We start from the raw sequence: 23,680 nt of genomic DNA, 5'->3' as shown, positions 1-23,680 counted from the left end.
GAAAGTAAGAATGATGGGAAGTAAGTTGATTTTTTGAGAAGATGGGAGACAAACACACAGAAGCCAAGTGGTAAACATTACAACTTTTTGCTGTAGCCAAATGTAAAACAAAACAAAGCGAATGCAATGTTCAGTTTCGAATGTTTTATGTCAAGTTTTTTGAAAATCCAGCTCCGACTTTTATAATCCTTTGTAATCTGTTATAGTCCATTAAAACCTATTTTAATCCATTACTGTGATTTCTATTCTATTCGTTCTATAATCACTTATTAGTCCAGTACGAGCAAATAATTCTACAATTTGATGAGACAAACCTTGAAAAGCAAGAGGCAAACCGGAGGTGATATATTCTAGGTTTAACTAAGCCATGGCTGTCCTACAAGAGCTCACATTATAAATTGCAATGCACATATGATTTCAACCCGCAATCATATGATTGCTGGGCACAATTATTACAAATTCTCCACCACGCCATGCAACAAAATTCAAACTTCGACTAAAACAAACTTGGGAACTTCAGAAAATGATCCAGAGGAGTTGTGTTGTGTGTAGGTGGTGCGCAATACAGACGGAGAGAGTAAATTCTACAGTGTGGGTAGACTGAGCATCCAGAACAGTGCTCTGTGGATTCTGCAGAACTACTACAGAGACTTCCCAATCTACAACCCATACCTACTCAAGGTCAACTGAAACATTAAAGCTTATGAAATACTTAGAAATACATGAAAACTGTATTTCTAAGTAACTGTATCTGAAAAATTTCCTGAACTAGTACTGAAAAAAAATTCCTGGCCGACATATCCGGTAGTCCACATGTCAAGTCAACACAATTTGATTTCATAACTTCAAGTTTCATTCAGTGCAAACATAAATAGTCAAATCAAACAGCAGGGGCGGATCTAGGATTTTCTCGAGAGGGTGGATTTTCAAAAAATGCTCGAACAGTGTTTAAATTGATTTTCCGAACGCTCCCGTAACACCATAAAAACATTATTTTGGCCAAAAATTTTGCGCCGCAGTCAAATTTCTAAAAAAAAAAACAGGTCAAAAATGCCGTGTTTTGGCACTTTTTGAAAAATTTTGACAAAAAAAATTTGCGTTTTTTCGGCGCGCACTTTCATTCAAAGTTAGTAAATATTGGCGCCAAAGGCGCCTTTAGAAAAGTTTAGGATTGGTTGGTCTAAAATGAATGTCATCAAATAATACCAAAGGCGAGACCTTTGGTTGGTGAGGGGGTCCATTTAAGCTCATGAATCATACTTCTTGATATACGACTGTGATAGGTTCCGTCCCGAAAATCAGACGCCGCCGGCAACAACTCTGGCACTAAGTATCAAGTCTACGACATCGACGGAACCCCGGGGCCCACTTCATCCAACACTGCCACGACCCCTGGACAACCTGGCGATGCCTCCCGTAGCGCAGCAGCAGCAGCAGCAGCAGCGGCGGGTGGATCCACAAGTCTCATTTCAAACTCCCGTGCTATCATGGCGGCCAGTGCGCGGCGGCGGGAGTGGAGTAGAAACGAGAGATTCTACGAGGAGCAAGAGTATGAAGTGAAGGTGTCCAAGAGGAGAGCGAGGCTTATTGTGGCTGTGGAGGAGGCTTTCTATCATATAAGGTAACATTTATTTAGTCAATGCCAAATTGTTGGCAATATCTTTTCGGTCAACGAATCTGAACGAAGTTAATTAACCCAAGAATGCTCATTTTGACGTAGAATTTCAGCTTATTACCTATTTCCACACGTAGAAACGGTTTCTGGAAAATTAAATAACCTAAAAAGCTATAAGTTTTAACCGATTCAACTGCTCAAGGCCACCAATATTGCCAACAATTTGGCTTTAAATAAATTACGAGAGTTTTTTTTGTCCGTTTTTTGGATTTCAACTATTGATTTTTTTCGTGATGACTTTTTACTGCCGCCAAACTTTTATTGCTATTGCTAAGATTTTGTTAACCTGAATTGAAAAAAAAAGTTTTTATACTGAATTGAGGCAACATAATTAATTCAAAGATTGCATTACTAGTCGCAAAGATAACACTTCGCTCTTGAAAGCTCAAGTGAGTGGAGCAGCTATATTAGGCGAAAACAAAAGTTTTAAAATGAAGCAAAAGCTTTGATCTGGAAATGTACATCCTAGCAAAAATTGTAGTTGCCAAATTTTTGTAGCTTCTCTCGAAGTTTTTTGCCTTGAGTTGATAGAAAAAGATATTTCAATTGTGATTGTTTTTGTGAACTTTTCAGCGTTTGAAAGTTATCAATTCACCAGCTTGCGGTGATATAGGGGCGTGATGTTTCCAATACATGCGCAGCGTGCTCGTATTAATCCTGCGCAGAACTCATATTAGCTGAATCGAGGCAACTTAATTGATTCAAAGATTGCATTACTAGTCGCAATTACAACGTTTTGCTCTGGAACTAGCCATCGGATGGACGATTTGCAAAAAAGCTGGCGTAGCGCGCCAACTGACGATATTGAACCGACAAAGGGCTTCGTAGTCTTAAGCCGCTTCTTGTTAACTCTGGAGAGTTAAGGGGATGTCTGCTAAAATATACACTTTTATTATCAAAACTTTTGTCTATCCACACTTTAGTTTTTGCAAAATTTAAAGGTGCTTTTGGCGAAAGGCGGTCATAAAATAGAAACGCCCTAAACCATTTAGACGTGAGATAAAAAAAACTCTTTCTAGATTTTTGTTGAATTTGTTGAACTGTTTTGTTAGACTGTGTTAGCGACTTATTTTGGTATAACTTTCTCATCAATTAAGCTGGTAGAAACAGCGTAATTCTTGATCAACTGCACAAAGCCAAAATGACCCATTGTTGGGTTAAAATTTTAGTAGGAATTTTGGGGACAAAATTGCACCATATCAGTTTTGGTGAAATTCTAAACAACTTTTGCTCTCTTCAGTTTTTGTCTAGTTTGTCTATTTGAGAAAAACGCGTTTGAAGTTTAAAGTTTTTTTTGTCCGGATAATTCAAGTCAGCACTCTACGAAACAACAAAATTTTTGCGAAAGTTTTTTTGCGAGTCTGATTGATTGGCTTACGACGTGTCTAGTTTACGACCTGCCCACATTTTGCTACTTAACTTATTATGCCCAGTTTCAAAATAGGAATAAAAACGAGCGCGCCAAGATTGTTTTTTATTTGCTGAAAAACAACTGTATTTCCTGCATATCTATTATTTAGACTATTATATAGTATTTTTTAGGCAATAAAATCCCAATATAATAGATTATAATCGATCTATTTTGAATTAATATGAAACTTGTTTTTGTAGCAAAATATTCCATTTTCAATCAATTAAAATTCAATTTAATTGCAAAAAAAATCTTTCGTTTAATTTTTCAGAACTACTGTTGCCATGTCAGTTGTGTAACTCGGAATAAAGACTTTTTCTGTTTAATTAGATTATTTTTTTAAATTTTTTTTGCAAGTTCCCAAAAAAAAACTTTAAAGTGCGACCTCAAAATTGACTTTTTATCGCAGTTAACCCCAAACAGACAAAATATGAGTAATTTCACCCTAGAAAAAGAACCTGGAACCTGAGGAATCTCGCATTTATCTTGCATTATCACCTGATCATGGAAATATTGTTTATCCCTTATCCGCCTTGTTTATCCTGAGCTTATCCTCGACTGACTTTCTCGGAAATATTTATTTGAATTTATTGGTCGGGGCTGGCGGCTATTATAGTAAATGGTTTTTGCAAAAAAAAGAAATTTTGTTAAAATCATAAGATTTGAAATCTACTTTACTGGGGGGATTGAATTATGCATCCTATAGAACTTTTAAAAAGTCTTTTTTTTTGTTAAAACCATTTACCATTTTTTTGCCCATCCCGGCCAAGATGTTTTCAACTGCATACAAAATTGTAGAGCGGAATTTTCAAAACCTAATGGGATATGAAAGAACTTGTGAAACCGAAAAACCCGCTAGATTCCTGAGATTCAAAATATAATTTTTTTAAGATTATTTTTAATTTTAATTAAAAAAATAACTGGTAGCAACTCCGAATATTTAAATGGAGGTAGATTACTCGTTTTCAGTTACATATTCCTGAATAATTTTTGATTTTTTAGCCTTATGATGTTCGCTGGTTGGGTGAAAAATTTTTACGATGGTTGGGTGAAAATTGTAAGCCAAGCTTAATCACCTTTGATTTTTTTGGTTGTTTAAATGTATTTACGATGCATTGATTTTCAAAAGATTGAAACTGAAAGTTGGCCAACAGAAAACACTTTGTTCCGGCTTCTTTCGAAGAAATGATGAAATATGGCGCTCGATTTTTATCCAGAATATTTTGAAAATGTTCGTAAAAAAATTTTAAGCAAACTATTTTTGAGCAAACTATTTTTGACGCAAATTTTGATACAAAATGAAATAAATTAATGTCTTGAGCTCAAAACCAAAATTTTTTCAAAAAAAAGTCTTGAGCTCAAAACCAAAAAAAAGTCAAAGTTCTGGCCTTTTTATCAATTTTTTCAAAATGTTCGTAAAAAAATTTTAAGCAAACTATTTTTGAGCAAACTATTTTTGACGCAAATTTTGATACAAAATGAAATAAATTAATGTCTTGAGCTCAAAACCAAAGTTTTTTCTTCTGAGACAATTTTTTTGTGATGTTTTGGAGTTTTAAATTTTCGCAGTTTGGCAGTTTGGAATTATTAACTCGGGAACCATTTAATTGAAGCAATGTTTGGTGGTACCTAGTACTTCTTGTCTGCGGTTAGTACGAAAGTCTTCAAAAAATTTTCAATTTTTTTGAAAACATTTTTTCTTCTCTGCTTCAAATAAATAAGTACCACTCAGGGCTTCGCTGTGATACAAACAGTTTTGTTTTATTTGCAGACGCTGTGACAACAACGACACCCGCTCCATGCTCACTCTGTCCTCTAGAGATGCAGCAGTGGCCATCTGGCCCAGCATGGCCCGTGCTCTCCTCAAGTACCTGCGAGTGACTAGACAGACTCACCTCTACCGCCAATCAGGCACAATCACTCACCTTTTTCTCAATTGAATTCCCTCCTTTTCCATACAATCAGATGAAATGGTTGTCCACTTCGAAATTCAAAATTCAAGTTTATATTAAGCTAAACTCTGCTAGTTTATCAAATAACTGCCTCATTATGGCTGTCAAATTTTCTTCACCGTTTCGTTTTTTGGTGTAAAATTTTGTTTTGCTAGACCAGCTTGCAATTGTTTCTTTTTTCATGTCCAAACAATGACGGAGAAAATTGCAGATTTCATTTTGAAAATCTCTTATCTCAAAAAGTTTTATTCAAAAAATGTGCGTACAGTTCGCAGAAAATTTTGCTAAAATTAGGAGAACTTAACAAAAGTTCGACAAAAATGCAATGCTATTAATAAAAATAACATTTTCTACAAATTTGATCGGTCTTCTATGACTAACAATTTAAAAAAGAGCTCCTCGCCTCATTTTAGACCTGTTGGAGCATCTTCAATCGTGCATCACTTTGAACTTCACCCCGCGTGCTTTTCTGGAGAAGTTTCTGAAGCCTGAGCCTGTGGTGACTGATCATACCATGTCCAATTCATGGGAGCTTGTGTCCAATTTTGTACCCAACAGACCATTGCAGGTTAGCTTCAACGGGGGAGGCGGGTATTTGGAAGTTGCAACCTTGATTCTCTGAATTCAAATTTGAATCACGGTTTTAATCATAACTTAAGTCAAAGTTCTGACGTTTTTATCAATTTTTTCAAAATGTTCGTAAAAATTTTTTTCTTGTAATTGAAAACGCTAAATGATTTCTGTTTAATCTATTTTGTTCTATTTGGAGAAAAAATTTCATCGCAGCGAAAACACTGGGAACATTGAATTTGAATTTGACTGTATTCATTCGATAGCCTTCATTGTTTATCTTCATAAAGTGTTTCATTTCTAAATACAATTTTTTTTCGCATTGTCTTATAAATTTCCTGAGAGAGCTCAAAAACCAAGGTTAGGTCTAATTGGTTTTGAGTCGGTATAGAATTTTTTATTTTATGCTGCTTCGCATTAAAATACACTTTGCGACCAAACAAGCCTAACTTTCAGCTAGTAAGTTTACTTTGCCCTATTCAGGGGCGGATTTAGACTTTTTCGAAGGAGTTTCAAAAAAATTTCAAAAATTTTGAAAATCTGTTTTTTAAATTGACTTAATTGATTTTCTGAGCTCTTTTAAAACACCGTGATGGGCATTTTGTGGAAAATTTAGACCAAACCGATCAAATACCCCCTCAAAATGAGTATGTATTGAAACCAAAAGCGCATTTAAAAAAATTTAAGGCTCATTCGACCCCCCTGGCTATCAATCACAAGGAATATATCTTTGTTTTACAAAAAATGTATGGTTTGTTTTTCTTGTTTAAACATACTATATATGCTAAAACACTGAACAATCAAAAATGGCACAATCAGACTACGACTGTTTGCAGTTAAGTTTTGATAGATGGTAAGATAGTGACTTAAATTAAGCTTCTCAAGAACATGAACGACAAATTGATTTCAAGACACCTCAAAAGCAGCTATAAGTTAGGTTGAACTTGGCTGTGCTCTGTGAATAAGAACAGACATTAAATTTTGACAATGCTGTTTGTATCAAAGCGAAGCCTCGAATGTTTCTACTGCTCCTTAAGAATTTGAAAAAATTCATGTTTGAACATGTTTGAAAATGAAAGCGAAAAGTTCGGCTTTTTGTGTAAATTTTTTCCTACATTTTAGCCACCCAAATTCTATGTACCAAGGTAGAAAGTGATATATTTTGCGTCTGATGGCCTATAAACTAGACCAAATTGCCTCAATTCAATTCAGACTGATATTTATTGCAAGCTATTTTTATAAAAACGCGATATATCACACTTTGATTATCCCAGCTGAGCCAAATTAGCATTTTCCAAAACCCCACAACTGTAGAAAAAAGATAAAAGATCTCAAATGTAATCTCTTTTTACACTTGTGAGAGCAAGTGCCTTGTAATTGGGAACAAGAAGTTTTTCCCGTAAGCAACTTGTCTACAAAATACTTACTTGTTTTTCGTACTTCCATTATTATAGAACCTGAACAACTTCCAGGTGCTTTTCTAATTGGCCTGGAAGTAATGCAGATGCCTGTGTAAAAACTTAGGTCTGGTGATCGAGTCTCGGCATAGTTGCCACTTTGAAGAATTTTTTCTACTATAGCTTTTTTTCTTGTCGTTGAAAAGGTTTTTGATTCATTTCAGTATTTTTCAAAACTAATAGCCTCGACGTTGTATATTTTCTTTGATTTTCCGTCTTTGCCACAAACTTAATTTGAACTGAATAATTTCGTTTTGTTATATTGGCTTAGATGCAAAGTTTTTTGTCGCTTCAAAGGCGTCTACCCATTTTCTATTGGCTTAGGGGCCGCTCGGTAAATACAAAGCGTTTTTTTTATGTTGGTGATTATGTTTTTTGACAGTTTTTCTGAAACCTTTTCTATTTTTCCCATTTTTTTTGATAATTTAATTTTATCTTTATTTTTGTTAGCTTGCAACGCTGCACTTGCATTCTATTGCAAGTGATGTGAAGCTCCGTTTCACCTCTGTTACATCTGAGCTCAAGACAATGGTACCGTTTAGATTATATAACTTTTCAAATAAGGTCTGAATAAACATCGAATCCAAGCGTGACGAATATGCGAATATTCCATGAATGACTTATTGGGACAAAAGTGCTTGCTAGTTGGAGGTTTTACCATAATGTCAATTGATTTTTTGTATTGCACTGTTTTCTGATCCAATTTTTGAAAACAAATTAAATGTATGCTTGGTTGTTCTTTTTTTTGACCTGTTCCAGCGATCGCAATAACATTTGTTAGCAAAAAACTTTTATGACAAAAAATATTTGAAGAAAATGAAGAAATGTTTGTGCTTGGGCGTTTTTTCTCCAGACAGTTTTTGACTTTTTTAACCAGCAATTTTGGGCAATTTTTTTTTTCATCATTAGAAAGATATTGTTGTGTTCAGTTCAATTTAAAAAATATTTCACAAGGGACCAATTTTTGTAAAATTCCTATGCGACTTCATTTTCAACACTTACCTACCTATTTTAAATTGGCTCTCGGGGGCCAAAAATCAAGCAGTCAAAATTTTTTTTTGTCAAATTTTCTTAACCGGTACTATTTGTGACAATTTATTGGGCGGATGGAACTTTTATCGTATCTGTGTAACAATCTCTCCCTTTTCAAGGAATGGGGGAGATTGTTAAGCAGATCAGGCTAGTGAAACTTTCGATCAATGAGAACGCATCAAAATTAGATTTCACAATACAAAGCTTTAGTGCTAAAATACTGTATTTAGTTAAGGGGGTAAAAAATCTTATGTAGATTCCATAGGGGGAAAAAGATCATTAAGTAGATCCCTTTTATCTGAGATGGATTTTTTTCCAGTCTAACCCTCTCAAAGGGTCTGAACAATTGTGAAGGGAGCCAAAATGATAAGTAACGGATGAAATTAGCATCCCTACTCCATCCGACTCCAAAATAGAACAAAATAAGATCTTCCACCCCAGCCTATAAAATGGATTATGTTTGATTCTTGTCGGTGGAAAACTTAGAACCCCTTCTGAAATGAATTGCTTTTTTGGGGGGGGATTTGTTCACTTGGGCCGCAGAAGTTTTCACATTTTATCTTGTTTATTTTTTTATTCCAAAAGAGACTACGCAAGTGAAGTGAACTTTAGTTTTCACAGGCTGTGTAGGATATAAGCAACATTTACATTAAGTGCTGATTTAAAGTATCCGGACAAAACGCATAAATATTGAAAATTAAAGCGCGTTTTTCTCAAATTGGTTGACTTTAGACAAAAAGTAATAGGACAAACTTCCTCAAGGTTTTAGCAGAACTTTAATGATGCAATTTGTTTTGCAAAAGTCAAAATTTTTTTTGGGTCCTTAGAAGGCTCGTTTTTGTAGATTTTTGACAGAAATAGATTTCCTTGTTTTGGTGTAACTTTTAATTGACTGAAAAGTCCAAAATGATGCGTTTTTCGAGTAAAATTTTGGGCCTGACTTTTGCAAAACAAATTGCATCGTTAAAGTTCTGCTAAAACCCTGAGGAAGCTTGTCCTATTACTTTTTGTCTAAAGTCAGCCCAATTTGAGAAAAACGCGTTTCAATTTTCAATATTTATGCGTTTTGTCCGGATACTTTAAATCAGCACTTTATGTAAATGTTGCTTATATCCTACACAGCCTGTGAAAACTAAAGTTCACTTCATTTGCGCAGTCTCTTTTGGAATAAAAAAATAAACAAGATAAATTGTGAAAACTTCTGCGGCCCAAGTAAACAAATCCCCCCCCCCAAAAAAGCAATTCAGTTCAGAAGGGTTCTAAGTTTTCCACGGACAAGAATCAAGCATAATCCATTTTATAGGCTGGGGCGGAAGATCTTATTTTGTTCTATTTTGAAGTCGGACGGAGTAGGGATGCTAATTTCATCCGTTACTTATCATTTTGGCTCCCTCCACAATTGTTTAAACCCTTTGAGTGGGTTAGACTGGAAAAAAAATCCATCTCAGATAAAAGGGATCGATCTACTTAATGATCTTTTTCCCCCTATGGAATCTACTAAATGTTTTTTATCCGACAAATTGTTTAACTAGCCATTTTTAACGGTTTTTTTATATCATTCAAAACGCGTATTGTTGTCCTGAGCTTAAATTTGAAAAGATATTTCACCTGTGATCATTTTTTGTAAAGTTATGGGGGTTTAAAGATGGCCATTTTGGCCAATTTGGGACAATTAACGCGCGATTGGTTTCGCACTATTAACGCGTAAGCGGAGATTTAATCCGTCTTAGAAATTGTTTCAAATTGATTGAAAGAAGCTTATTTGCCATAATTGATTTGTTAAAAGGAGTCTTGTTTCGTATACAGGAGGGCATGGTGTTCCAGCTGAAGCAGGAAGCCCTGTCTCTCATCGTGTATGTGGCCAGAGTGCCCATGTTCAACATATCGGAGAGGCCATTTGACTCCAGCAGACACGACAGGAGATTCTACCTTTCCTACTTCAACCAACACAACACTACCGGGTGACTTTTTGCATAAAGAAAGAAGAATGAATTCATTGAAGAATAACTTCAAAATAAGGATAACTTCATTGAATGTCTCTTCTTTTACCTTGTCCCTCCCCCGTCAGAAGTTTATATTATCTTAACCTTTTCGCATCTTGTTAACTATCCCCTCTCCCCTCCCCCCTCCCCCCGCCGGTACCTAGTAAAGAATGGCCACCCCTTAAATAACTATAATTCAACGGTTAATCTTATTTATATTTTGTATTTTGTAACCAATCCCTCCTTTTGCAATGGGAGGAGGGGGGAGAGGGATTTTAAAAAAATCCAACTTGACTGCTATTATACCCTAAATAATTTTCACCCGAGATTGTGTTGCCTAGAAAATGACTGACCGGTTTGTTGTAGTTCGCATCACCAAACTGCCGCAAATGTCAATCAGCACGCGATCAACAACCTCAGTCCGCAGAACACTCCAGTTTAGCCAGAGAGAACATCCGAAATTACTTCAGTTGGAATCTGATTCATGACGTGAACAAAAACGATGACACATTTACCAATTGAGAGACGCTGTCTCCAAATCAATGCAAGTCAATTTTCAAACTTGCTGTAAATTGGTTTAAAAAAAACTGCCATTTACGACGGCATTTGGAGAATTATATGCGGTTCAACAAGAAAATCGTTTCACACAAAAACTCGGAGATCATTAGATTTTGCTGAGAGCGCAGGATTCCGGATTTCAGAAGCCACAAAAACTCAGTTTGGTTTAAAATTTTAAAACGACAATGCGGCAAAGCGACAGTTTTATTAATTAATGTTTGTTCTGAAGAAATCGTAGGTTAGATCATCGACAAATTATCGCCTTAATTAAAACAATGCTTTGTGTGATTTTAGTTAAAATTGTGCTAACTATCTTAGCTAGAATCTGGATGTTAAAAAGACTACGTTATTCTAATATAATGTTTTTCAAATCTTTCTTTAAACCTCTCAGTGAAGTTTAGCTTGGTCATTTTTTTCATGCCGCAAAAACGATCAGTTCTATATATAAAAAGCTAGTGAAAAATTTTATATCCTAATTGAACTTAAATTTGAATTCAAAATAAATCTGTACAAGCTTTTATTTACAGTTGCCAAGTTTTAAGGCCAAAAATAATATTCTTCAAATTCTTGAAAATGGTATTTCACATCTGCTATAGTTCCGATTGAAATTACATTATTGCTCCAGGAACAATCTAGAAACTTTCAGTATATTCTAGAATCTTAGCTGTTGCATCACTTGCAGTTTCCACGTTCGTCTTTCTCCGTGCACTCGAACCCCACTTGGTCTCCGAGGTCATAGAAGGACTTGTTGGCCAGTGATCTCTCACACGAGTGGCATATGAAGCAGTCCCTGCAGTAGCTCCTCTGAGAATAAGTCAGCACTTGGGCTAAAAAAGCATCAATTCTGCTGGGCTAATACATAAAGACCTATTTTTAACGGGACGCACTTAGCATAGTGGTAAGGAGTTCACCTCGAGATCGTCAGATCGTGTAATCGATGTTAATGTGTGAAGACGAGCGCTCACTTGAACTCCAGCGTCAGGTCTACCACAGCCTGACCTTCGGCTGGAATAGTGGTACCACGTGATAGTTCTAGCCGCAAAAAAACGTCCTTGAGTCGTAAAAAGAGCTTCGCTCAACAAAATAACTCAGTCTGGAATGTGGGGGAAAAAGAGAAACGGACTATGCTTAGACAGGCTGCAAAACCTTTCATAGTCCTCTGCGAATCGCAGGAACGACAAAAAAATCTCTTTCAAATTAACTCTGAATTATTTCTTATTAGGTATCCTCAGTTTTTTCAACAAAAAAAATTTACGTCATGGACGTGATAATGGACGTTAATGAACGAGAAATAACCAACAGGAAACCGTTCGAGAACAACACTCCGCCCTCGAGGCTCTGATTGGATGATAGATGCTCCTCATTTCGGCGCAGCAGTGGCATGCGTGGGTATTTTTTGTCGGCATTTTTTGAAAATTTTTGCCGATATTTTTAGGCCAGTTATTTCGAAGTATTAAGTTCAAAATCGCAAAAAGATCGCAGGCGAACTTTTTGGTACAAAAATACAAAATGGCTGTTTTTGAGTGGTTTTTAGGAAAATTTTTACCCAAAAAATTTAATTAGGATTCTGAGTTACAAGCAACAGGTCTTTAATAATATGACACAAGAACTTCTCTCCCTGTTTTCCTAAGAAGGCTCCTAAAATTGGGGAAAAATCCACCTTATGCAGTTGAGAGTGGGAACAACCCACTTTTTGTTTCTTTTTACATTGGTGAGATGAGAGTTGAAAGTTACCGTCGGACTTGATTCTGTTTTCGCACTTGCAGCAGAGGGGTGCCTTGTGTGAGTCGAAGCAGTCCTTGCAGTACCTCTCACTGTCCCTGTTAATGTACTTCTTCCCTGCCAGTTCGTGCTCACAAACGGCACAAGTGAAGCAGCCTCTGTGGTAGATGCTGCCTAGGTTGTCCTTCACTGCCGATGATGTAATCACCTACGCAATCAACTCCTATACGTTACGCAATATTCCTATGTAGTTATTACGCAATCATTACGCCACTGCTGACATAAAATTAAATACTCTATGTTTTTAGAAACGATCGAGTTCAGTAACGGATTTGGAAAACGCTTTACCCCTCCCCAGGAACTCATCCTCCTACCCAACCAAAGGATGTCAATTTTGAGGTCAGTTTTTGCCTGATCGACCTTAAGTTTTTGCTTGAGAAGCCTTCTGCGCCAATATATACTCAATTTTAGTGCGACTTTTTTTATCTATTGGCTTGCTGCATCGAAAACTTTATATTTTATCGAAATATGTTCTTGATAGTGTTTTCGAAAAACTAGCAATTTCAAGTGGCTTGACGTAGAGAAAAAACGACAAATTTTTTTTTGAAAAAACGCCCTTTTGCAAAAATCAGTGACAATAGCTTTAAACTGTGATAAGATAAGTAGTCGTCAACCGATAAGTTGTGTCGGCGTCATTTTTAGCATTCAGAAATAAAAAAAGAAAAGCTGGTTGTTGTGCAAGTAACAACATTTATAAAATATGTTTACCGCGTTCACTTTCATAAAAGCATCAGTTTCGATCACATTCAAAAAAAACTTACATTTGTTTTCAAATCCGTGCCGTTTTTTGAGCGTGGGTGTGATAAAAGAAACGACAATGCTTAGAACGCTAGTAAATTAATCATTGTTCCTACCATTGAAAATGGGGAGGAACTTTGTATTCGGTTGTGTTTTAGTTTTCTTTTTCATTTTTTCATTTTTTTTGTTTTCCGCACAAATCACTTACCACAAAAAATTAATGGACAGGGTCGAGTGATATCAAATTAAAAGTCTTCAGTCATGATTCGAACGACGTTAAAAAATTTCCAACAAATTTTTCTAGTTTCGAGAGGAACCAGTTTGAAATTTTTGATTTTTCGTCTTTTTTTGAGCGAATAAAGCAATCAAATGACATTTGGATTATATAAAAATTAGCAATATAAGCTAAAAATTTGGTTTCACAAAAAAACTAGTTTTTTAAGCTTTAAAAAAATTCAAAAATATTCAAAATTTGTAGTGTGAAAAATTGAAACAAAGTCTAAAAAACAAATTTTTGCCGTTTGTGCCTAATTCACTAAATTTTTACTATTGCAAATGTCCTCCACATTGAAAATCTGAACAGAACAAAAAAAAATGAAAAAAAAATCTGAATTTTTTTCAAATATACTTTTCGATTCTTCTTGATATCTGTTTATTGCCAAGGTTCAGTTCATGCCAAGGCTCAGTTCTTGCCAAGGCTCAATTCTTTTTCTGACCAGGGTTCAATTTTTTATGTTTTTTTTGAAATTGATGCCGAGTTTTGATTGCGTGTGGGATGAGAGGAGTGACGAAAGCACAGAACATCAGTAAATAAGTCATAATCGATTAGAGTTGTTTTCGAAAAATGAAAAACAAAACGAAAAAAAACTCAAATCTTTTCTCGGTTACATTGAAAATAATACCCTGCCAAGGAGGCACTACATGACTTTTTAAAAACTTTTATTAAAATTGAAGAAAACCTAAATTTTTCTTGGCCTAAATAACTTTTTTCAAGAATACTCGCTTTCTTTACTCGCTCAAAAATATACTAAGAAGCAAAAAATTAAAACCATTTTCTCTTGTTGTCTAGAATGTTTTGCTGAATTATGGCTAAGAGAGCTGTAAAATTCTATTTTACTCCACCAATTTCAATTATGATTTGATCCTGACTAAACACTAAAACACACCCAAAGACAAAGCTTCTCACTATTTTCAGTGAACAAACTATTTGATGATATATAAACCAGCGGAAGTATAAACCAGCCGGAGTATCAATTAGCCGAAAATACGTGAGTGCTTTTTAATAGTTTTGTAACAATTATGTAACAGCTACAAAAATTATGCAATTTCATTCATATGATCTAATTTTTCGTCTAGCTCATATACTCCGCGCATTTTTGGTTGGTTTATACTTGGGGTGGCTTATTACTCTCAATTTATTTATCTGAGGTTTTGAGATCAGTGCTGAATTCGTACTATTCGGACAAAACGAACACATTTAAAACTTTAAAGGCGTTTTCCTCCAATTGGATTGACATTAGACAAAACTTTGTGAGAACAGCTGTTTAAAAACACTACTAAAAATATTATTGCGCAATTTGTTCTGTGAGGTTTGGAAATAAAATTTACCTCAAAAAGAATTTTGTTTTGGCTCTTTTTAGTTGATAAAAAATACGCCAATTAGCTGGATCAATCTTTGAGCAATTTAAATCAAAGTTAGCCTTTCAAATAACCCAATCAAGTTTCAAAAGGGTTTAATCTCCAAAAACTTTCTCGTAGACTTACATTTTTGGTTCTCTTAGTAAAATGTATTTCTTTGTACAGAACTCAGTAGATTGTACACCTCTCAATTTTGATTGTTTTACATGTACACCTCTCAAATTTGATTGTTCTACATAGGAGGCTCACTTTGATAAAGTTTGCTCAAAAGTTGCCTAATTGATTTGTTAATTTGGGCTTACTGCTTGATTGACTAAAAGAAACCAAAAACTCCCAGTTTTTGGGGGAATTTTTTGAGTGCGAATTACGAATTTCAAATTACACCATCTAGTAAATTATTTCTGATGAATTTTCGTCTTATGCTCAGCCAACTTGAGAAAAACGCCTTTAAAGTTTCCAATTTGTTTAGTTTTGTCCGAATAATTTCAATCAGCTCTGTAATTGCGATGAGTAGTATCTTACGTCTCCGCATATCTTGCACTCCTTGTCTGGGTGTTCGATCTTGTAGCACTTCTGACAGACGAAATCCCCGCCCACTCTGGTGAAGGGCAGCTCCCCTATCTGGTTCTGCGAGGGGGGACACTTGACACAGGTGAAACAGTCGAAGTGGAAGTGCTTGTTGTCGCCCTGCGTCCGCATCATGCGCGTCCCTAGTGCAGCAAAATCCAGAAAGTTAGCCAAAACCACAGTTCGTTCCAAAAACACAATTTGATTTTTTCCGCAACAAATACTGTAAATTGCAATCAACCAATCTCCCTCACCCTGACCAATAACACTACTGACCAATAATCTTTTGGGTGCACTTGTGGCATGTTTCGGCGATGAAGTCCGCATAGCACTGGGAACAGAAGCGTTTGCCTCCCTTCCGATGAAATTCGAGATTCTTCAGCTGTTTGTTGCACTCGAATGAACTGTCCCGGAAGTCGCAGAGGAAACACTCGTCGTGGAATTTCTCGTCTCCGTCATTCACAGAGATGTCGAAGATTTTCTACAAATTTATTGCACAAAAAGTTAAGAAAATGATGCAAAAGGAAGCAAAAATTATGAAACAAATTTATTTATGTAGAAAAAAACTATCTAATATCGAATTCTTCTTTATAAGAAAAACATTTAATCGAAAACATGTCTTTCGACTTTTGAAAACGAAAACCCAGAAAAATGGTTTAATGATAGTTTTTAGATTGTTTCAGATTGTCTTCTGAATTTTTTTCATTTTTTAATAGAAACTTTAGATGGACAAAATTAAAGTTACCTCGCTGCATTTATTGCAGCCCGCTATGAAAACTGCCCCGTCTCGAGACATGATAAACAACACAAATAAAAGCTAATATCTTTTTATTTATAATTTATTAAGAACGCCGCAACCAAATCAATCACTTTTTAACAATACCACACTAAAACGCGATTTTCTCAAACGTGTTCTATTGACAAGAAAATACATCAAAACTAAATTCGTTTCTATAAGCAGATCAGAATGTACAGATGAATATATTCGTTAAGAATTGCTACTTACGTACGATGCGTAGAACGTTTTCAGCATATGGCCACCAATTTTGAGCCACATCAAAAACTAATCGGCTGGGCGGAACACTCGTTTCATATTTGGTAAACAGTGTAACCTTATCAACGATCTTATGCTCGAGAGAGTGCTTTTGAAAAAGGCAAAAAAATGATACAGCCTTTGTTGAAAAAAAAATCGACATTTTTTGTCGGCCATTTCACTTTTTGAGCTTTGCGGGAAAACGAAGAATGACTAAATGAATTAGTAAAAAAAATATGCTTACCGGCAGTTTTCTGATGGAAAATATACTTTTGAAGCTTTATGCGCAACAGCATGCTCAAAAACTAAAATGTTGCCCCTGGAAGTTAGAATATATTGGAACCAATTGAACCCTCATTAACGCTATAGCGTCGGAAAGATCTAGTTGTTACACCCAAATTCCAATTCATTTGCTTGTCCAATAATGGCGTGCTTTTTCGCTATAAGGCATGAATGAAAGTATGATCAAATTAATTAGATAATTAGGTCACCATTAGGGAGTATTATTTTTTTTGATGAAAACTACCGCCAAAATTTGACTGAAGAAAAAAAACCTTCCAAGCGCTGTAGAGTTTTATAAGAAGTAAACAATTTTAATGGACTAAATTGGCAAAAAACTTATGCAAGATGAAGATAATCAATTATTATGACCCATTTAACAAAAAGAATTGATTTCTAGGTAAGTTTAATCGATTGTTTTTTCAATCGATTAAAACCTATTTTTGGTTTTAATGTCATCAATTGCTATATGTTCATATATCCATTAAAAAATCGATTACTTTTTTGGAGACGGGACTGTGTACTCTTATTTTTGCAGCGTTCTGCAATTCTGCAAAACTGTAATGGAAGGAACTTGTTCATCCGCATGTACACCTCCAACGTTTGACATCGGCCCCTGCTTTCACACTCAAGCCCCTTCCACACCCCCATCCCCTTTCACGCCACCATTATCGTTACACCATAAAATTGATGGTCGTGTGAAGTGGGAGGGGGGGGGGGGGGGGGTAGAAAAAGTTGCTTAATTTACAAAGAAGTTGGTAGGAGGGAACGTGGGTGGTGATTAAGAAATCATAAACGCGAGTGTAGGAGGTTAGTCAAAATACGAGGAGGGGTAAAAGTGAAGGAAGGGGGTCATATACTGGAGAGACGGAAAGGGACGAATGTTGGACTAGGAGGGTGACTAAAGGTCAGCAAAAAATGTACCTTAATGAATTGAAACAGAAGGGGAGAGGGGACTGAAAAAAAGCCGGGCTCTTTTTCCTCCCCCCTGCAAATTTCTTAGAGTAATCTTTCTATTCACATTGTCGGATTGTCTGATCGTTATGAAATTTGGCATACGGACTAATTAGGCCATGGCAGACATATTTGGTCTTCATACTCAACTTTGTAAAACCATTCGTTACACAGAAACTGATTCTGATGTGAGGTGGGGGCGAAAAGGAAAAAGAGCCATAAGCAGAAGAGTGAATCCTGGACTTAAATTTTGCGAGCCAACTTTTTGGGAGTTTTAGTTTTTTTATGAGGTGGTGACAAAAATAACAGAACTTTTCGATGACTTCAAATGAAAAGCGTAAGGAAAGCATGTGCATAATAACAAAATTTGTTTAGTTTAAACTCAGCCGGAACTAAGAGAAAATACTAGGAAAACTGACCTAACCAAGTAATCAAAATGGCATCATCGCCAGGACTGACTTATCCACCATTCCCAGCACCTGTGGCGGGACAAAAGCTGACTGGTGCAACTCCCCACACGCACAACTCAAACTGGCAATTGTTTTGGCAGATACCAGTTCAGAAACAAGTCAACGCTCTCTCCCTTAAAAACATCCCAGCAAACTATGAGTTTTCCAAACTTTGAAAATTGTTTTTACTTCCTCTTTTCCTTGTATCTGGCATATTTTCTATTTTCATAGGCTTTTAATTGAAGGGGGGAGGGAGAGGGGATGTTGGATTTCGAAAGAAAACGTACCTCCTCTACCTCCCCGAAAATAGTTTATATTGGAACTAATGGCGTGTCGGCCAAAGGTGGACCTCGTAAAAAAATCGGCTCTTTTTCAATCCCCCACAAATTTTGAAAAAAAAACAACTGTTGACATTGTCTTGTTGTAATGAAAATTGACATGCGGGCTAATTAGGCAAGGAAAAACCCATTGTTTCCTCTCCATGCTTAGCCCTGTAAAACCACCATAAAATTGATGCACGGTCTTTTTCCTACCCCCTCGCCCCCCCCCCCCCACCCCACCCCCAATTCAACACCAGCATCAATGTCTTGGTGTAACGAGTGGTTTTACAAGGTCGCTTTATGAAGACCAGCTTTCATAAAAACTTTTTTGTAAGAGTTTGCAGTTCAGGGTAAAATAAAAAGAGCCGATAGACGAAAGGTGGGGATGACAGGCAGGGGGAGGAACCAGAGCTGAACTATTTTACGAAGCAGTTTCTGACCGACACGCCGTTAGTTTTCATGTAACTTTTTGGGGCTTTTCCACTACTCTCTGTTCCCCCATAACAATTGTAATGATACCTAGACTCCTGCCATCTCGGGGATTTTACCTCCTGACGCAGCAATTAACTCGCCCCTTTTTTGCGAGCAACCTTCTATTGTAAGAAAAGATTACAAAATTGGTAAATCGAAAATAACATCAGAAACACGAGTTGATTTTGCAGAACATAGTTCAATAAGGCGTTAATTGGATGTTGATTTGTCGTTTCATTAATATCAAATCATATTCAGCTCACGTAATATCAAATCATATTCGGCTCACGCGGTTAAACTAAGAAAAACTCGATTGAAAACCAAGTTGCATAACCGCTCGGATCTAATTTCCGGAGACAGTTTTAAGATTTTGGAAGCAGCGACGTTGTCGTTTCAGTAGTTGACAACGTCGCATTGTTTAGCGACCTTACGCGCGCTAATGTCTTTTAGTCCTGTTGAAAAGGTAAAAACGCTAGTCGTCCAATTGTAAATTCCAATACAAAGATAGTCAACTTAATCTTACAAAGTTAGCATAGAGAGTGGTTGTGAACAGTATCCAAGGAAGACAGACTGTTCCAAGGACAAACACCTGCTAATCAATTAGTCTAGCATATCAAGAGTGGACGGTTGATTGACAGCTTGCAAAGTGAACTAAATAACTCTATACAACAGTCCCTTAGATTTCACACCTCAAATATCCGCATTAGATTTCATATTTTCAAGGAAACTCTGCGGTATCATGACATTTAACTCTATTACGGATATCGGGACAATTAATTAACCACTACTGAAAAATTGTGTTTGCGTAAGACTGCGCACGGACATAGCAATAAGAATGAAAAAAAATCATTCAAAGTTAGGGTCGTTACGATTGGGCGTCAAAGCCTCAAAAATTTAGGGATCCTCGGAAACGGAAGGACGTGGGCATTAGGTGAAATTTCAACTAAGCCCATGGTAGTGTTCAAAATCGTTTCAGACGCTTTTTGCCCTATGATTGCGTAAAACACGCGCTTTGAACTGCCAATCACTTCCATGCTCCACTTTGAAGGGGGCACTAGATGTTTGTTACTACCACTTAATACTTTCTTGAATGAGCGACGAGGGAGCTTCTGCCTTAAAAATGGTGAAAAATTTGGACTAATTGGAGACGGCTATCCAAAATTTTTGCATGTCGAGTATCGGAAGCGGTTGTAGAGAGACGTTGATTGCGGCCAAAAAATCTGACCATACTGTTCGAACAAAGAAATGGAGAAAATGGCCATCTAACACCCGGCTTTTTGTTATATTTGCCAGCAAAAAAAAACACTCGGATTCCGCTGAAAATAACACCAAATACAAAAATTACTAAACTTCTTTTTCCGTGACGAATTTATCGCATTTGCAGCTTTGAAGGCGTTTCCGAAACATGTAATTCAGTTGCAAGCTAAAAAATAACATTTTAATTTGAGCAGCATATTGAACTCCTTGACTTGTGGTCTTTTATTAAACACAGGAAAACTCCACAATTAATGTTTTTTTTGCGGTGATTGCTCAAAGCATATGTTGACATATCAAATTTCAAGGCAGCAAAAGAAATATCGTTGGTGGGTTCTTGAAACCACTTTTTGGCGTTTTTGTAGACTTTATGAGCATCATAGGACACGCATAGATCATGACAAACAGCTTTGGGCTCTTCTTCCTTTTCCCCCCACCTGCAAATTTTTATATTTGAAGTTACCGTTCACTTAATCCGATTGTCATGAAATTTGTCACGCAGACTAACTAGATTATGAGAAACATATTTGGTCATCATAATTAACCTTGTAAAACCACTCGTTAGACCATAAATTTCATGTTTGAGTGAGGTGGGGGGGGGGAAAGGAAAAATAGCCCAGCTTTGTTGCGGAGTCTGTCATTGAAGTCCGTTTTATGATTTAAGATAAGGACTCTTTCATAATTGGGCGCGGCTCTTTTCTTTTCCCCCCACCTGCAAATTTTTATATTTAAAGTTACCTTTCACTTTGTCCAATTGTCATGCAAATTGGCATGTAGACTAATTCAGCCATGACAAACATATTTGATCTCCATAATTAACCTTGTAAGACTGCTCGTTAGACCATAAAATTCATGTTTGAGTGAGGTGGGGGGGGGGGAAGGAAAAAGAGCCTTGGGCGCTAATTTACATTAAGTTGATTCAAGTCTCAAGTTGTCCTCATGTTGTTTTCGAAGCCCAGCAACCATAAAAAGGCGAGAAGACTGGATTTACCTGAAACAAAGCAACAAAGCCAATGATTTTTTTCCCAACTAAAAAGTTTTCGTGGGTGTTCAGGTATTCAGATTCTTCATTGCCTACTTCGGCATGTTTTTGGCGGTTTTCTTTGACCATAACTTCGAGCTGAAGCTGATTTTTCATCATTTGAATTTGAATCTCCTGTTTTTTCAAACAAACGGATGGTAGCTTTTGATTGCTTGAAACCGTTTTTGGCTCTCCGAAATATTCGTCAAGTTTGTTAAATTCATCCGAGACAGGCTAAATATCAGCTTCGGTGGATAAGTTGTTTATTTGTCTCAAGAGCTTTCTCTTTAGTAAGCAACCGTTCGATTTCAGTTCTTTCATTTTGAGATCGCTCAAAACAAAGAACGGTTCCTTGGTTGGGTTCCCATAATTAGCGGCGACAACCGTTCTTTTGTAAAAAAAAAGACTACAAAAAGAACCGATAAACTTGGGTTTTCATAAACAACCAAATGTGTGGGTCAGAAAAACGAGTAAATTTAACGGTCTAAACCCGAAATTGTCAAGAATAAAAACCGATAAATCAATTATGTTTCACACTTTTAAATAATGAGAAACTCAATTGCAAATCAATTTGCTTCTGACTAAATTTTTAGCTCAAACGTGTCATGTTCGTGTTATGCTGACATATTAGTTGCTTATTTAATTCCAGATAGTGCAAAAGGCTCTTTTTTGATGTAACGAGCGATTTCTCGAGCCAAAATATGGTTATTAAATATGTTCGCCATAGCTTTATTAGTCTGCAAGAAAAAAATTTTAAAAATCAAAGGCACTTTTCTAGCATCAACCTATGAAATTCATTTTTAAAAACTGTAACAAAGAAAACAAATTAACCCGAACGAATAAGTCATTTTTGATGCTTTGCGTTATAACATTGCGAATTCAACTTTTATCATCTATAACACCAAAAATCATTTGAAAAAAACTTGAAAAATTGGGGAAAATTGACAAAAATAACCTTCCCTTGACCTCACACAAAACTTTACTTGTAATCTTATGTTCACGCTATCCAATTATTAAAAAAAAATTTGCTATGATGGCTTATAAGGGTATTGAAAATATCTTTGTGGGTCTTTCCCATTGCCCTCTACCCCCAGCGAATCATAGATACCGATTACTTTTAAAAGTAAATCATAGTCTGGGGGCCGTAGTTTTCTTGTTATCCTTGTTTTTTCCCCAACTTTTCAAGCTTTCAAATTTCTTCTCTAGCAACTTTTCAAACTTCCAATTTTTTTCTTCAACTTATATGTTAAATGAAAAAAAAAAAACGTGATAATATCATGTAAGAAACTGAAAAAATTCTGCTCAGAATGGATTATTTGTCCGTTTTAATATTCGCCCGTAATGTACATTACAATGAAAAATAAAACATAGCCCTATCAGGATTCGCTAGCTTCGAAGAATAAACTCTACGTGATTTTTACCGTTCCGATCAAAACCAAATCCATGCAAACCTTGGTGTTTTGGGTCATTGAACGTGTTAGGGCAAACCTACCAGCACTGACAAAAATGGTTTCGGATCAATTTAAATTGACTTTAAATCGATTTTAAATTGATCCAAATCGAATTACAATGTACATTTTACGAACTTAAATGGATTTAAAATCGATTTAAATCGATTTTTTTGGAAATTTTAAATCGATTTAAGTGTCTAAAAAATCAATTTAAATCGATTTGGATGGATTTTCCGACTCAATAAAATCCATCCGAAACTCATTTAAATCCGTTTTAAACCGATTTAAATCGATCTTTTTGAAAATTTTAAATCAATTGAAGTGTCTAAAAAATCGATTTAAATCGATTTGGATGGGTTTTCAGACCCACTAAAATCATTTTTTTTTGCTAACAAGGCGAACAAAACACCCTTTAAGAAATTGTTGGATTTTTTTATTCTCGATTTTTTAAATATAAAAACTCGTGCCATATGTTATAAAGTTCAATAAAATTATCCACATAAATCAGATTTTAAGCTCGAAAATAGGCAATGTAGTTATAGAAAATTATTTTAAATCCTATGTAACATACGAGAAAAGGGTCAAAAAAAAATTAAATTTGATCTCATTAATATGCAATTAAATCATAGAAAATTTTGAAGATAAATCATAATTCGGTTAAAATTTCGGATGAAACGAATCAAGAAAAAGATTATTGTAGATCAGTTTTTGAACTCAAATATGCAAAAAAAATATAGAATTTTATCGATATTTTGGTCTTTTCGTTTGGTCTTTTTTATGCTACAATACGCTATGGATGTAAAATGAAAATTGATAGGTAGTATTAAATGCAAAAAAAATCGAAACTGATAAATCTCGAATGAAAAAAATCGATTTAAATCGATTTTAATCCGTTTTAATCCCCTTAAATTAAAAACACATTCAGACTGAAAAAAATGCATTTAAGTTGATTTAAAATCAATTTCGATCAATTTTTTTAGCTGGGATTTAAGAACAATTTAAATCGACTTTAAATCAATCCAGATCAATCTTCATCTTTTTTATTTAATCTTCGTACTTTTTTAATACTAAAATCGATCTAAATTT

The 23,680-nt window shown here is 35.7% G+C and overlaps 2 protein-coding genes across 2 annotated transcripts in view; one reads left to right on the top strand and one right to left on the bottom strand.

Moving 5' to 3' along the window:
- LOC134839033 (vang-like protein 2-B) overlaps positions 1-11,061 on the top strand; it is a gene marked incomplete in the record, with an annotated part of 45,645 nt that extends 34,584 nt beyond the window's left edge. The window contains 6 exon segments of the mRNA XM_063854429.1: positions 553-681; positions 1,284-1,621; positions 4,858-4,997; positions 5,452-5,606; positions 9,904-10,058; positions 10,446-11,061. Coding sequence (XP_063710499.1) covers positions 553-681; positions 1,284-1,621; positions 4,858-4,997; positions 5,452-5,606; positions 9,904-10,058; positions 10,446-10,521 — 993 coding nt within the window.
- Positions 11,062-11,100: 39 nt separating this feature from the next.
- On the bottom strand, positions 11,101-16,304 carry LOC134840085 (four and a half LIM domains protein 2-like). Its single transcript, XM_063855772.1, has 5 exons — positions 16,108-16,304; positions 15,639-15,843; positions 15,318-15,505; positions 12,372-12,567; positions 11,101-11,464 (listed from the first exon to the last, which is right to left on the bottom strand). The coding sequence occupies exons 1-5, from the start codon at positions 16,156-16,158 to the stop codon at positions 11,310-11,312; spliced, it is 795 nt and encodes a 264-aa protein (XP_063711842.1). The 5' UTR covers positions 16,159-16,304; the 3' UTR covers positions 11,101-11,309.
- Positions 16,305-23,680: the final 7,376 nt, after the last annotated feature.

The sequence above is a fragment of the Symsagittifera roscoffensis genome, chromosome 2, assembly GCF_963678635.1.
Source record: "Symsagittifera roscoffensis chromosome 2, txSymRosc1.1, whole genome shotgun sequence".
Lineage (NCBI taxonomy): Eukaryota > Metazoa > Xenacoelomorpha > Acoela > Convolutidae > Symsagittifera > Symsagittifera roscoffensis.
The sequence above is the reverse complement of the archived record's forward strand: the minus strand, read 5'-3'. Positions and strand labels throughout refer to the sequence as shown.

Bases quoted from the DNA above. Each gene is read 5' to 3' on its own strand.
- LOC134840085 (XM_063855772.1), bottom strand. From the start codon at position 16,158: ATGTCTCGAGACGGGGCAGTTTTCATAGCGGGCTGCAATAAATGCAGC. The intron at 15,506-15,638 runs GTCAGTAGTGTT...TTGCTGCACTAG, and splicing joins GTGCACCCAAAAGATTATTG to GGACGCGCATGATGCGGACG. The intron at 11,465-12,371 runs GTAACTTTCAAC...ATGCTTTTTTAG, and splicing joins AAACAGAATCAAGTCCGACG to CCCAAGTGCTGACTTATTCT.